This window comes from Pyrus communis, chromosome 8, assembly GCF_963583255.1.
Source record: "Pyrus communis chromosome 8, drPyrComm1.1, whole genome shotgun sequence".
Classification (NCBI taxonomy): Eukaryota; Viridiplantae; Streptophyta; class Magnoliopsida; order Rosales; family Rosaceae; genus Pyrus; species Pyrus communis.
In genome coordinates this window covers 192,717-208,723 of record NC_084810.1, presented here as the reverse complement: position 1 = coordinate 208,723, position 16,007 = coordinate 192,717, and the positions used below count along the sequence as shown (strand labels likewise).

Sequence of the window (16,007 nt, the reverse complement as noted above, 5' to 3'; positions counted from 1 at the left end):
TAGATTATCTAACTTCACCACCCAATACTCTAATAATTTCTCTTTTCTATGTCGGACCCGACATTTCTTGGAAAGGGAATGCCTATCCATGTTTGATCAATCCAATTAACGTCTGCCATGAGTGCCGTCGGATGCCCTACAAAAACCTACTCTTCTCATCTTCTCTGTTTATTCATTTAACTTGCTTTCGAAGTTACTCTTGTTAGACTTTCAAATGAAATGGCAGCTGGTAAATTCAATCATGAAGTTTTGTTATTATTATTATAATAATATCTATTAACGTTAAAAAGTGAAGAGGCTCACTATTATTTGAATTACTATGTCATGGTTTAATTTTCTAAATGTGAAATTTATAATCAAGAGACTATGTTTTCTTACATGTTAAATTCATTCAAATCAAGCACATGAATAACATTTATTTGGTAAAAGGTACAATAATTTGGGCAAGACAAATAAAGACTTAGTAGTCAAATTATAATATCATAAAATTTTTATTTTGTAAAACAAGAAGTTAACATCTGCCTACAAATCACATTATTATTGTCTTTAACTAACATATTACCACCTACTAGACTTCCCAATTATTCTAAGAATATCATTGGATAATGCTAGGAAGACTACCTTTTAAAATGAAATTTTTTAAATTATATAATATTATTAATGATTGAATTATTAATTAAAAATTAATTAACGTGTTTATTTTTTATTAACGACATAATTGACAAATTTGATCAAAAAATTTAATCTACCGAGCGTTGCTCATTTGAATATCCAATGTTCTAACATGCATCAATGCGCCTGTCTTACTTCATCCGTATCATGTATGCCAGTTGCAGTATGGCGAATGGCTATATATACTATATCACTTTTGCCTCTCACAGCGCTCATCCCTTCTCAAACTCACAATTGTTTCGGGCTTGCTGCGCAGTGGGTTGCTAAGCCAATTAATTACAAATTAATTAATGGCTACTTCCACGCCCGCCATTATTAAGCTCTGCAGCCTTCTCCTCCTTTTAGTTTTTGTTTGGGGTGTTTTCGAACAACCCAAAACTTGCGAAGGCGGTGAGTCCTTTGCTTGCAACACAAAAGATGCGGCGACCAAGGACTTGCCGTTTTGCCGTGCGACATTGCCCGTGCAAGACAGAGTGAGGGACCTTCTCGGAAGGTTGACATTGCAAGAGAAGGTTAAGCTGCTGGTGAACACTGCTCTGCCTGTCCCACGCCTTGGCATCAAGGGCTACGAGTGGTGGTCCGAGGCACTTCACGGCGTTTCCAATGTGGGCCCCGGGACTAAGTTTGGTGGGGTCTTCCCTGGTGCCACTAGCTTCCCTCAAGTCATCACAACCGCCGCTTCCTTCAATGCTTCTTTGTGGGAAGCCATCGGACGGGTGAGTTGGTTTTCTATTTTTAATACTCTTGTTTCGATTAATTTTAGTTCATTCGGTAATATTGAAAAAATCTTTGAAGAGTGTAAAAAAAGGCTTGCGCTTTTGGCTTTTGGGCTGTGTGGCAAGCAGCTTTTGGTTCTTTTCTTTTCTTTTTGTTTGTTTTGTTTCTTAAGCATTTTTGTTTCTGTTGGATAGAAATCGAAAAATTGATATCAGAAATATAGATGCTCGATTACCGTCACTTTATACGAAGTGTTATGTAAAAATTTGAGATTTCACCAAAAAAATTAATTGGCAATATAAGTTTAACTTATTTAAAATCCTATGCAAGATTATGAGATTCATTCTCAAAGCCAAAGGTGCTACCATGTTTGGTATATGCATCTGTTATTAAACCAAAATCCAGAACCCAAGATTAGCAATAAAAGAGAGTGGCGAATCTCCGGGAAAGCAGTATAGTGACATCCTACATAAAACAAAACAGAGATTACAGAGTGTGTGTGAACGTATGTCACATATACGCAGAGAATTAGTATTGTTCCACTTTAATTATTTTCTCATAATTATAAAATATTGAAAAGACAGATTTATGGTGCGATGTTAACTAAGATTAGCTTCATGAAAGGCAAGCAAGTTGTATAAACACAAGTTGCTTATTTATTCTTACGTCTCAACTATCAAGCTATTTACTGTAAATTCATTAACATAAAATGGAGGTTAAAATGAAAGAAAACTTGACAAGATCGTCTGATCACATGATCAGTTAAAAACACGCAATAAAGAGTGGTAACTTGTGCATTGAGGCTCATGCATGCGTGAGATCGGATAATATTTAAATGCAAACAATGCTTCTTTTTTTTTGTCCTAATAAATTTTTTCTCGGTTGAGATATGGGATATATTAACAAGCGGGGTTACAAAGGTAGGTCAACTACTTTATACTTTTCAGATTGCCCATGCCCATGCCCATGCCATGGTGCAGAAGCTGTAAGGCATAAAATTTATGTTTCATCCAGATCGAGTACTGGTGCTGGTACTCAATTGGATGAGTAATTTTTCTCAACCTAGATCATGACAAGTATTCCAATGAAAAATCGTAACTAGCGTGCGTCTTCTAGCATGAGTAGGTATATTTATATGTATGATGTATGCATGGTGCAGGTCGTGTCAGACGAAGCAAGAGCAATGTACAACGGGGGTGTGGCTGGCCTTACGTATTGGAGCCCAAATGTGAACATACTGAGAGACCCACGGTGGGGCCGCGCACAAGAGACTCCCGGTGAAGACCCAACCGTAGTGGGTAGATATGCTGCCAGCTACGTTAGGGGGTTGCAGGGAGATGACGGTAACCGGTTGAAGGTGGCGGCTTGTTGTAAGCACTTCACCGCTTATGACCTCGACAACTGGAACGGAGTTGATCGTTTTCACTTTAATGCTAGGGTAAGTACGAACGCAATTGCTAACAACATCGCATATGCATTTATGGAGTATTCGTATGTACATAAAGCTTCTTTAACGGGATAAATACTTATAATGAAATTGGTGCATGCGTTCGTTTTTCTTCTTCACGTAATGAGAAAAATAGAGTGAAAGCTTATTATAGTTGACTGTTCTCCTTAAATGACGGCCCATTGTTTAGTTAAAGTATTTCATACTTAACTCTAGCATGTTTAATTGAAGTTATTTGGTAATATAATAATTTAGGGTAGCAGTTATATGTGTGTGTATATATTTATATCTATATGACTCACTTGTCATCACTAAGTTGGTGATCCACTCTTGGAAATTTATGGCCATGCGCATGTGACTACGAAATGAGACTTGGGAGTCTGCTACCACCCTGCACCTGCAGCCACTTTTAATACTTATTAACTGCCCAACGACCCGATCCCATTATGAGGAGAAGACAGACTCTCATGGCATACATAAAACGCTATTGTGGTATTCTCACGTCAATCATACAACATATGTCACATGCATGTAAGTTTTTCAGTATAAGACGTTGTGTGATAAGCAATCACCTCAAAAGTTACTCTCCACCACGAGTGCACTTCTATCCTCCCAAAGTATCTTTCTCAAGTTTATGTTTTAACTCTGTCTTTTAGATTTGATTTGGTTCACTGTAGCCTGTATTATATATTATCAAACTGTCGGACAGTATTATATTATACTGCTGGTGGATTTGTGCACAATTTCCGCTGAAGCAATTAGGGCATATGTGTTGCACTGCATATGAGTAATGCTGCAAGCATGCATTACATTTTGATTACTATATACATATTTAGTTTAGAAGGATTATCCTTTCATGTATGCTGCACTTTGTAGAAATTTTCATCACGTGCGGGTGAAACACTATTGTCGAGTGCATGTTTGGGTTGCACTGCATGTTTGAAATTGGACAATGCATTGCATTTGGAATTGGCAGGTGAGCAAGCAGGACATGGAGGACACATTCGATGTGCCTTTCAGGATGTGCGTCAAGGAAGGAAAGGTGGCTAGTGTCATGTGTTCTTACAATCAGGTCAATGGTGTCCCAACCTGTGCCGACCCTAATCTCCTCAAAAAAACTGTACGCGGCGCATGGCGCCTCGACGGGTAATTAATCGCCATTACTTAACTAATTAACTAAGCACCATCATGCCATTTTGATTTAATCGAAATATTCCGTGGCAGCTACATTGTGTCTGATTGCGACTCAGTGGGGGTGTTCTATAATAGCCAACACTACACCTCAACGCCGGAAGAAGCCGCTGCCGATGCCATTAAAGCAGGTTTGGATTTAGACTGTGGGCCATTCCTGGCCGTGCACTCGGAGGAAGCAGTGAACAAGGGGTTGTTGAAGGAGGTTGACATCAACAATGCATTGGTGAATACTGTGACAGTCCAAATGAGACTCGGGATGTTTGATGGAGACCGCGGGTTCTATGCCAGATTGGGCCCCAAAGACGTATGCAGCCCACCTCATCAGGATCTTGCCCTTGAGGCCGCCGAGCAAGGCATCGTCCTCCTCAAGAATCACGGGCCATCGCTCCCTTTGTCCACCCATCGTCACCGCACTGTTGCTGTCATCGGCCCCAATTCTGATGTTACTCTCACTATGATTGGCAACTATGCCGGTAGGCATTGCACTAACAGAAAGGGGAATAATAAATAAAAACATGCGACCATGTCACTTGTCCCATTATACGATATCTTAACGTGTAATACAATCCTTAAATTTTCTGAATTGTTACAATTTGATTACTGCTAGGTGTGGCATGTGGATACACTACGCCCCTGCAAGGGCTTGGGAATTTCGCAAGGACAATTCACCGGGCGGGTTGTGCGGACGTCGCTTGTGCCAACGACACGCTATTCGAAGCAGCCATCGACGCATCCCGGGAAGCGGATGCGAGTGTTCTGGTGATGGGGCTTGATCAGTCCATTGAGGCTGAATTCAGAGACCGAGCTGGGCTGCTTTTACCTGGACGACAGCAAGACCTCATATCAAAGGTCGCTGCAGCATCCAAAGGCCCAACTATTCTGGTATTGATGTCTGGTGGCTCAATTGACGTATCTTTTGCTAACAATGACCCGCGCATCGCTGGAATTGTATGGGCCGGCTACCCGGGCCAAGCTGGTGGAGCAGCCATTGCTCGTGTTTTGTTTGGAGTCACAAACCCAGGTCCAGCCACTAGCCTTTGAATATTTCTCTTTTGTTTTCGACTTCGGAACTGTTATCAACAGTCCAAAAAGATCATCATTCATTTCCTAATGTACGCTTGTCAATCCAAATCTCAGGAGGAAAGCTTCCTATGACGTGGTACCCAGAGGAGTATCTTAACAATTTGGCAATGACATCGATGGACATGAGGTCAAGCCCATCAAAAGGGTACCCGGGAAGAACCTATAGATTCTACAGAGGGCCAGTGGTGTACCCATTTGGGCACGGATTGAGCTACACCAAATTTGTTCTTAGCATAGCAGCCGGCACCGCACCCACTGTGGTTGGAATCCAGCTTGATGGCCGGCATCGCGCCTCTCAAAACACAACCGCAACCATTGATTCGGACAATGTCAAGGCGATCCGAGTAACGCATGCAAAGTGCAACAGGGTTTCAGTGGGTTTTGACGTTGACGTGAGAAATGTGGGTAACAGAGACGGGTCTCACGCTTTGCTAGTGTTCTCTACCCCTCCAGCACAGGACTGGGCACCTCACAAGCAGCTGGTTACCTTTGAGAAAGTGTATGTTCCGGCCAGGGCTCAACGGCGGGTGCGAATCAACATTCATGTGTGCAAGTCCCTTAGCGTGGTGGACAGGTTTGGAATTCGAAGAATTCCAATGGGACAACACAATCTTCACATCGGTGACCTCATGCACTCTATCTCCCTCAAACCCGCCAGTTCATTAGGGTTGGGGGTCATCAAATCTTAATTGCAAACGCAACCATTCTTTGCGACGCAGAAGCATGCCCGTGCATACACAACTTATAAGAGGAGAAGAAAGCAATCCGGATACATGTATGTTATTTTTGGTTGGTTACCAATCTTGATATATGTTTCAAGTTGATTGATCATTGTACAATGATTCGTGATGCAAATGTACTTAATTTTTAAACTGGAAATTGATTCATGGATTAAGCAAGTAAATGTAAAATTAAGTCTCCTAGTTACTTGATATAACATGGATTTGGAGAGTGTATAATCTTGTCCTTCTCTCGTCATTTGATTATTATAAGGATAACATCTTACCGTACCTTAATGGTTGGTTATAAGAGAAAATTGTGAGTTGGTTGATTTTTTACAACATCATCCTTTGTTCATTAGACTTAAAAAAAAAAAAAAAAAATCAAAATCAAAATCAAAAGGGATCATTGTAGTTCAAAATTTTCAAAAAAGTTCTATTACAAAGTTCATCAAAATTATATTTACGTAAGTGAGAGATTTTGGATAGTTTTTTTTGCTAACTATATAGTGGACTCACCAATACATGCAAATGCATATTGCAAAATTCTAAACTCGAGCAGCATTATAGCCTAACCATCACCCGCGCGCACAAGCCCCCCTGCATGTTCTTGCTACGTTCATGTAGGGTGATCAGGCTTGGGCAAACACATCCGTTTTAAGAAGGGGCAATTTAAAGGTCATCAATCATGCGAAATTTGTATGTGTACATAGAACATGAGGTTATACATTTTGTGTTATGATATATGTGCAAAACAATGTTGATTTTGTAGAAATTATACATTTTGTGTTATGATATATCTGCAAAACAATGTTGGTTTTGTGGAAATTATCAGAAAGATGGGCTAAAGACCCACTTCCAACAACACTGATATTGTCCCTAACTTGGTAATTACCACGTGGAGCCAAGGAGACTCATCCTGCATGCAAGGTCAAGGGACCCACCATCATCGCGCAGGGCCAAGGGGACCCACCCATCCCATGACAGGAGATCCACACATCAGCAACAACGTGGAGCCAAGGAGACTCACCCTACATGCGGGACTAAGGGCACCATCATAGCGCGGGGCCAAGGTGACCTACGCATCACATGGCAGTACTGGCCCGCTCCCTAGCTCTGATACCAAGTAGAAATTATCAACGAGACGGGCCCAAGGCCCACTTCCAACAACACCAATATTGTCCCTAACTTGGTAATTACCACCTGCACAATCAGTCAAGTGTAAGGTTTTACCACAAAAAGCCTCGATGTTAGTTAGAGTGGAGTAATTCTATTTAAATTGCTTTTCTCGTTTCCCTCTAGCCGATGTGGGATTCAACAGATTTGTCCGACTATGAGAATATATTTCTTAATACCCTTCGACATATATTATGACACTAAAAAACCTCTGGTCAAAGCAAAGCTCGGGGGTTTTCTCCGAAATGAGAGTGCTTCTGTGAGACCTTCAATTTCCAGCATCTCCGGTGGCACCGTGTCACATCCCGGCCCGGGATGAATCACTTCCCGAGCCTGCTCCACCATCGTAGCACGATATTGTCTGCTTTGGGCTTACCATTCCCTCACGGTTTTGTTTTTGGGAACTCACGAGCAACTTCCCAGTGGGTCACCCATCATGGGATTGCTCTAGCCTCTTTCTCGCTTAACTTCGGAGTTCCGACGGAACCCGAAGCCAGTGAGCTCCCAAAATGCCTCGTGCTAGGTAGGAATGAGAATATACATATAAGGATCACTCCCCTGGTGATGTGGGATGTCACAATCCACCCCCCTTAGGGGCCCGACGTCCTTATCGGCACACCACGACCAGGGTTAGGCTTTGATACCAAATTGTCACATCCCGGCCTCGGGGCGGATCACTTCCCGAGCCCGCTCCACCACCGTAGCACGATATTGTCCGCTTTGGGCTTACCATTCCCTCACGGTTTTGTTTTTGGGAACTCACAAGCAACTTCCCATGGGTCACTCATCATGGGATTGCTCTAGCCTCCTTCTCGTTTAACTTCGGAGTTCCGACGGAACCCGAAGCCAGTGAGCTCCCAAAAGGCCTCGTGCTAGGTAGGAATGGGAATATACATATAAGGATCACTCCCCTGGGTGATGTGGGATGTCACACACTGGCCCTAGCTTCGGCTGGGGTCGGTTGTTGTGTCCTTTTCTCCCTTTTCTCCTTCTTCTCTCCCCACAATTCGAGCTTTCCTATTTCTCCAAATCCGTGGGTTTTCCTCTTCCTGGTTCTTCCTTGCTTTGTTTTTCAACATGTCTTCTATGGAGTTTGTGTCTAGAGTTCCGGCACTTTCATCGACTCGGGTGTTTTCAACACCACCACGTTCTCTTCTGTGTCTGCCGTTTTCGGCAGTGTTGCTCGGGAATTTTTCTGAGCTTTAATATGGTGATTGGCTTATGTCGCTTGGATGCCGTACCTCTTGCTTATGGTTGTGCACATGAGGAGGCAGTGAAGGTGATGATTGGCGGCGGTCAGAGAATTGGCTGGTTGGAAGTTCCTTAAATCGACGATGGAGAAGGCAGTGGGTGCTTCTCGGATGTTCTCTTGTTTTGAGCTTTTGGGCTCATTTTCTGTTTCTATTGTTTTGTCTTTTTGTTTAGACCTTTTTGGTTGTGTATAGATGTTGTTGGGCCTATGTATGTATGTAAGTTTGTGTATTAGTGTGTTTGGTTGGAATAAAATCTTCTCTTTGACCAAAAAAAAAAGAAAAAAAACCTCTGGTCGATGGCCTCTATGAATAGAAACAAATGAAGCTACAGGTTATAGCTACCATCTACAAATATAAGAATGCCATTTTTTGAAACTGTATAGCATATCCTCCTGTATGGAAAATCTAAAGGATTTCGTGATCATGACCGTTCATCATATATCGTGTGATCAGAAATTATTTAAAATTTAAAATTTAAAATTAAATATAAATAGTATCTAATAAAAACTAACTGTTTAATATACGATGAACGATCATAATCACGGAATTTTCTGAATCCAAAGAAAAGGATCGGCGAGAATACTTTTCTCTTCCATATCACGTTTCATCTGAATTCTCACATGAGCTGTAAGCCTGTAACTTGGAAACCAGAAAACTGAAAATTTAGTTATAATATATAAAGTGTGTACATTTCCAAATAGGTATCTAGGTAGCTAGAAGTTGGCTTACTATGTAGACCAACTCATCAAAGTGATCCTGCTCCCGCCACTGCGGACAATCATATGTTGCATGTGCTCCTAGCTGATGCCTGATGATGTGCATAATTACGCACAAAGCCCTCTGCGCTGACTGATGACTGATGACTAGGCAGCAAATACATGTGCAATATCTCAGCAGGCCAAGACAAAAACAAACCGTAACAGCTGGTGTGGCAATGGATCTCCTTCACACACACACACACACACAGAGGAAGATTTTAAGGAAATGGATTCCTATTTTTCAAAAAAACAAAAAAATGGAAACATCCTCTTAATCGTTAGATTTAATTTTAATGAAATCTTGTGGTTGAGATTCTGTAGCCTATGATTTAATCTCAGCTATAAAATTTCATTAAAGTTAAATCTAATGATCAAAAGAGTGTTCCCATTTTTTTTGAAAAATAGGAATCCCTTTCCTTAAAGGGTCTGTGTATATATATATATATATATATATATTGTGTATGGAGTAAGATTTTTTCTTTTCCAAATCTCTATTCATTTTCTTTCATTCTCTCTCATTTTTCTCTTTTTATAAAAAATCAATATAAAATATTAACGTGATTTAATCGTAAGTATTTAAATAGAATATGACTAGAAGAGGGGTAAAATGAAAGAGGAGAGATTCCTAATTCGTTGTGTATATATATCATGGACATAACGAGGGAGGAGAGGACCCAACCATTTACCAAATTACCAATTCCACATCCACATCCAACATCGAAATTCCAAACAAACAGAGCCCAAGTATATGCATGTATATCTAATCATATGATGATGAGAGAAAGAAGACCCCACATAATTCCCACATAGAGAGAGAGAGAGAGAGAGAAGAACAAGTCCTTAATTCAATATTGTTTTTTTGTTTTGTTTCCGTTGCCTTGTTTTTTGGGGGTTAAAGATTTAATCAGTTTACAGTTTCAGGGACTCATATATACTTGCACCTCTCAAACACCTTGGCATTGCAACAACAATGTACACTAAAAGCATAGCAGTTAATGTAGGGTGGATTGTCTAGATGGTTAAAGTTTTTTTGTTTATCTCCTTGTGTCTTAGATTTAAACTTTCTACTCTTAACATAAGATTAGTGTATACAATTACAAAAGGGGTGTGATATTCACACATCCTATTTTACTTCTCACACACCCTCCTAATTTTCAGCTGTCGGATCGGATGAATTGAAGAATATCAACGGATATAAATTAACAAGGGGTGTGTGAGGAGTAATTTGAGGTGTGTGGATAGCACATCCCTTACAAAAAATCGCAATAGGGTGCTTGAAGCACAAGCCATCATAAGGCTTCTAGCATTTTGCATACTACTATTTACGAAGTGAACTTCTTATCTTCCAACTTGTTGCTGAATATGGCTAGGTCTGACCATTTTTGGAATATAAAGTGAAATTCGTTGAAAGTATAATAGAATGAAGCTCATGAGTTTTAATGCCTTTGTTGTTTTTCAAGATTTGGCGGCAATGCCCTTGTTATTCGAAATCGCTATAGTATTCTTGTTATTACAGGGGATAGAGAACTTGGGTTTTAATAATACTCTAACCAATGGCAAATTTAAGATTCGAACTTTGGGACTTTTTATTGTTAAAGGTTCAAGTTTTTTATATAGAAACAAAACGTAAAGTGTGTAAAACAACTTCAGTTAATTCACTGAGACATTTTATGAAACACTAGTTAGGGGCTATTCTATTATCAGGTGAACCATGTTGCGCACATATTATTAGACATCAACATCTACCAAATCTATCCGATGAGTGGTATTGAGAGCACTTGTGGCGCAGTGAGAAACGAGGGTAGCATGATTGACAAGTTTCAAATTTAAAAGTATACATAGAAATCAAACAGTATTATGGAGTCCAAATATAGAGTAAACTTTGAATTTGGTTGATAATAATATGAATAATCTCCATCGCAACTCCAAGATCGTCCTTTACAAGGGAGTGAAACCCTAATTCTAGTAGTAATTAGAAATCTAATAATAAAGAAAACATAATAGAAAATCATATTAACTAGAAAATAAACTTTGAGCTTTTCCTTCTCCCTTTCTTGAAATTTCATATACTTTGTCCCTCAAATTCTCAACCCACAACAATATTAAGATTTGTTAATCTCTCTGTTCACTTTAATTTTTTACTAAATTTTTAAATTTTTATATATTTTGCTCTCCAAATTCCCAATCCATGCTTCTTATTTTGTTTAGAAAATACACAATCAATTATATATTGAACTGGTGTGATGCTAAAGAGACCGATTGCTTGAGCCATACTTTGAGACTACATGATGATTAGCGGTTAATGATTGGACTACTTCTTTAAATCATTAAAAAATGAATTCAATCATCAACCATCACATTATGTGGTCTACAAAATATGGTTTCCCTACTTGGCTTTTCCCTTCAGAAGTTAATTTCAAGTTTTCAACATAGAAAAAAAAAACATTTAGTGCCTCAAAAAGTTTGATCTCACAACTCCAAGCATGAATTATATTCTCTCGTAAATACTATCCATTTTTTTTGACATTTATGTGAGGCCCCCTACCTAAAATTCTAGCTCCGCTACTGCTCTAAAGGACATTCACATGCGTTTTTCCCGAATTTCAAGTGGTCTTGAGAACACCTTAATCCCAATGTTCATCTGCGCTTACTCAAACTGTTGAAGGCCAAGCTCTTGTTGATAGAATGCAATAAGTCTTAACTAAGGGAATTTGGTGTTTTAAAGGGCATCCTTGATGTTGTTTGGGTGCGTGCTTCATTTCATGCATGGAAAATTCATATATCTGTATTCTATATCTAAAGATGGCCGACGTCTCAATTTTAGATATTACATTCCACCATGTGTTCTTGGGAGGTTGATTGTTGTGGATATTAACTTGTGTTTGGCAATCTTCTATACAAATTAAAGTAATTGGATACATTCTCTTCCTCCATAAGTTCGTTTAACTTGGTTGTGAGATTTTTCTGATTCTATGTGTCCTACAAGCTTTTCTTTGTAATTTCTTATGTATATTAAAAATACAAAAGTTATATATACATGTGACTTTGGAAGGAATTTGTATTCTTTAAGTTGAGTAATATTTAAAGGACGACTAATTAGCTTTTGCAAAGGCTGATGGATGCAGTGGGGCGGGGTGGGGTGGGCTCAATCGAAAGAAATTCCAAAGGCAAGTCTTTTGATCCATACCCACTTCTGCACATGTTGTTTGTTCCCAGTTATTGGATCAAGCTTTTAGCTTTTCTCATTCTACCATCCTTTTATCTAATTATTAAGCATAATTTCAACCATTTGTGTCATAATCTATATGTTTTGTTTCGGGATCTAATCACCTACTATCGCAACCGTGGAAAGCTAACCAAAATTTGAAATGGATTTTTATCACATTTGATTCATGAAATTGGACAAATAATGGAATTATCAAATTGATTGCATGACCCATATTCATGGACTAAATTGATGAATTTTATATTTCAATGATCGTTTTAACTGCAATGCCTTATTTCAAAAATCAGGCATGATAAAAACCCTTTTAGAATTAATTTAAAATTTTATGTTATGATCTTTATCAGCTAATATGCAAAAATGTTCAGTTTGTCACACGTTCTTACGATGGAGTTGACTTTTTTTTCTTCTAATTTCACTACGTTGTTCAAAGATACCGATGGACCATTTCACAGGAAGGCACCGTCAAAGCATAGAATCGTCAAAAATGAAACGAAAATTGCAGAAAATGATAAGAAACTTGAGTTTTGCCTCGACTGTAGCAGTGAGTGCAACTTAATTAAATATGAGACCAGACTAAAAGTTAAAATTGAAAAATTTGAGGTACCCTACACTTCCAATGTCAGGTTTTTTTGGTTTACATCTCTCCAATGACATTTCTTGAACTAGCTAATTATTAAGTTTGTTGCTTTTTTTGGTTTTTAGAAAATCCCTCAACGTTATGAGGGGAATTTTATTGATACCGAAAAAAAAAAAGTTTGTTGCTTTAATTATGTACTAATTTTGTCACAACCCGTCCCGGAATTTTTAATTCCGAGGACGTGAAGTTACGAAGATGCCCTTAAACGGGACTAAGGGGCGTAAAGTTGGCATTGATTTTTACCTGAAGTTCCTAAACTAATGTTAATTGGAATATTCATTAGTTTTAGGAACTTAAATTTAAGACTTAGAACTAGGTTTATATGTTATAACTTGATGATTTGGGGATTGGGTAGGACCCCACATCCCTCAAATCTCTCCCCCATTCCCGTACCTTGTCCCTCTCTTTCTCCTCCCTCACAAATCTCTCATTCTCTCTCAGTTCTCTCTCTCTCCTTCGAACTCATACGGACACACACTCAAACTCACCCAAAACATCACCCATCGAGGAAACTAAGGACACCATCGAACTCGTGAAGCTCGTACGAGTGCAACCATACCATTTTCAGGTGAGAAATCTTACGTTTTCACGTCGTTTCGACAATGGCCGATTTGTGTACTATTCATGCAAACTTATCCTAGCTTGTTTTTGGGATTTTTAAGCTCGTAGGTGTCTTAGTGAGGTCCCAAGAAACCTCGGAGCACTTCGTTGGACGAGTTTGGACGTCGGGAGTCGTCCTGTTCAAAGTTGGCCGGTTTTTGAAGTTATGGACAGGTATGATCGTGTGATTTTTAGGCCTTAAAACTAGCCTATCGTGATTCTACTAGTCATAAGCTTCATTTTGATTCAAAAATCATGAAAATTGGTTGAGAAACAAGTGAGAAAACTAAGTTTGAAAATTTCCCAGTTTTCCGGCGCCGTCACCGGCGCCGGAGTCTCGCCAGAGAAGGTGACGGAATATTCCTGACGCCGTTAACGGAATCTGTCAGTTTTAACGGAATATTCCTAACGGCGTCAGTTGACGCCGTCAGTGTGCATGGCACGTGGCCGCGCGTGGGGGGCACGTAGGGCCGTGCCTTGGCTGGCGCGTGGGGGCGCGTGCGGCGGAGGAAAAATATTCTAAAAATATGGTTGTGATCCTGAGGTTGTGTAGGTCACAGTGGTATATTCATATACCCAATTTGAGCATTATATGAGAAGTTATTAGCTAAGATTTGGACTATGCGTTAAATAACGTCAATTTGGTTACTACTCGTATAGGCGAGGCTTGTACGGACGTTGGGCATGGCTAAGGGAGGCTCAGGGACCTACGAGACGTCGATGTGATCCGTGAGTGGGCTTTTGTTTTCCGTATATACCTATATACATTTAAATTCCCAGAAATAGATTAAAAAGGGTTAATTGATTTATGCCATGCACTTTATTATTATCGCTTATGCATCATCACATGCATTAGTAGCGCGCGTACATTTATATATGTGTATTTGGTGCTGTGGACGCACAGGTAAGTGCCAGGTAAGTGGTATTCATGTTTGTATGCAGTAGTAGTTTGAGATGCTTAGAGAGCTCATAATCTGCACCCCGGTGTTAGTGCTCCCGCCCAGAGTTAGGGGCATAGCCTTCATGTGTATGTTCACCTCCCGCACCGCATGCTCGCCTTGGATCCAAGTTAGGTGCACAGTCTGTCGTACAGACCACATTAGGTGGTTCCGACTCGTAGGTGACCCGCGATTTATCGCACAGCTTCACGTGATCGTAGCACTAGAGCATATATATTTATTACACCAAGCCTGTCGTACAGACCACGTTAGGTGGTTCCGACTCGTGTGCAGATTCAGTTATTGAGTTTGAGATTTGAGCTCTATATGCAGCCGTACAGGTCACGTTAGGTGACTCCCGGCTGCCAGATTATATGTTATTGATATGAGTTATGCTTGAGCACTTACATTTTATTATGAGATTCTGATGTGGCATATTCTCGAGCATGAATGGCATATGTTGGAGCATGATTGGCATATCTATACATACGTATATATGTTCATTTTCTGGGAAGTATACAGGTTTTACGGCGAGGGGTTAGAATGTATTTTGCTAAAGAGTTTTCAAAGAGCTTTGTTTTTGCCCACTCACGCTTTTGGTTTTGCGCCCCTCCAGGTTCAAGAATTACAAAGGTGTGGTGACTACGAAGAAATTCAACGGTGTTCTGACAGAATGGACCAAATGAGGACTCACCTTCGGGTGTTTCATTTTAGAAGTTGTATATTTTAAAGCTTCCGAACTGTGCAAATGGTTACGTCACTCTCACGTGACGGCCAGCATGCCCTCCTTCGGGACGGGGTGTGTCAAATTTTGTAAAACTAATTATCAATTTCCAATTCAGAAAAATGACATGGTTTAAATGCCAAATATTTTGACGTCTTAGAGTATCTCTAATAGCAATGTCAAATGTAAGTTTGAAGACTTGTGTGGCAATATCAAATTTCATTTTGTTCCAACTCATACATTTTTGTTTGGCAAATGGAGCTTTACCACAGTGGTAGAAAACAATAATGTCTATGCATTTTGGTGCGAATCAGTTCTCATTGAACCCTTGAGGCATATTTCACATCTCCTTTAAAAATGATCTAAAGCTATTATTTGTCCAAAAAAAAAAACATCAGTTTTTTTTTCTTATTCAATTAATATTTGTATGATCCACTCTTCAAAACAAATTAATCAAACTAGTTTTCATGTATGACTGGTGTATTACTAAGATTCACACAACAAAATATTTAAAAAATTAACATCAAATTTCTCATATTTGAAAATTATCAGCACGCAATCTCTATGCCAATCAATATTGAATTAGCATATCGATTGGGGGTTCTATACTTTTATCTACCTTAAAATTTTATGACATGACATTTTTATTTCACTTAGAATTTGACATCTTTTTTGAGATGCTAATGAGTGTTTGATAGAAGTAAGAACCTGTAATTTCGGGCAATATATTAGTTCGAAAGCATTACAACAATTAATTAATCTGTATATTATAGTTAATCTTACGTAGCTATCAAGTTTTCTGGTAGCTAGCTGGCTACTTGTTAATTTTATTCATCAAGAAAGAATACATATGTTATTTTCTT

At 39.3% G+C, this 16,007-nt stretch overlaps 1 protein-coding gene across 1 annotated transcript; it reads left to right on the top strand.

The window, feature by feature from the left end:
* Positions 1-899: 899 nt before the first annotated feature.
* On the top strand, positions 900-6,055 carry LOC137743436 (probable beta-D-xylosidase 2). Its single transcript, XM_068483327.1, has 6 exons — positions 900-1,388; positions 2,549-2,827; positions 3,813-3,982; positions 4,061-4,503; positions 4,638-5,051; positions 5,168-6,055. Exons 1-6 carry the CDS (start codon positions 963-965, stop codon positions 5,800-5,802), a joined length of 2,367 nt encoding a protein of 788 aa, XP_068339428.1. The 5' UTR covers positions 900-962; the 3' UTR covers positions 5,803-6,055.
* The last annotated feature ends 9,952 nt before the right edge of the window (positions 6,056-16,007 follow it).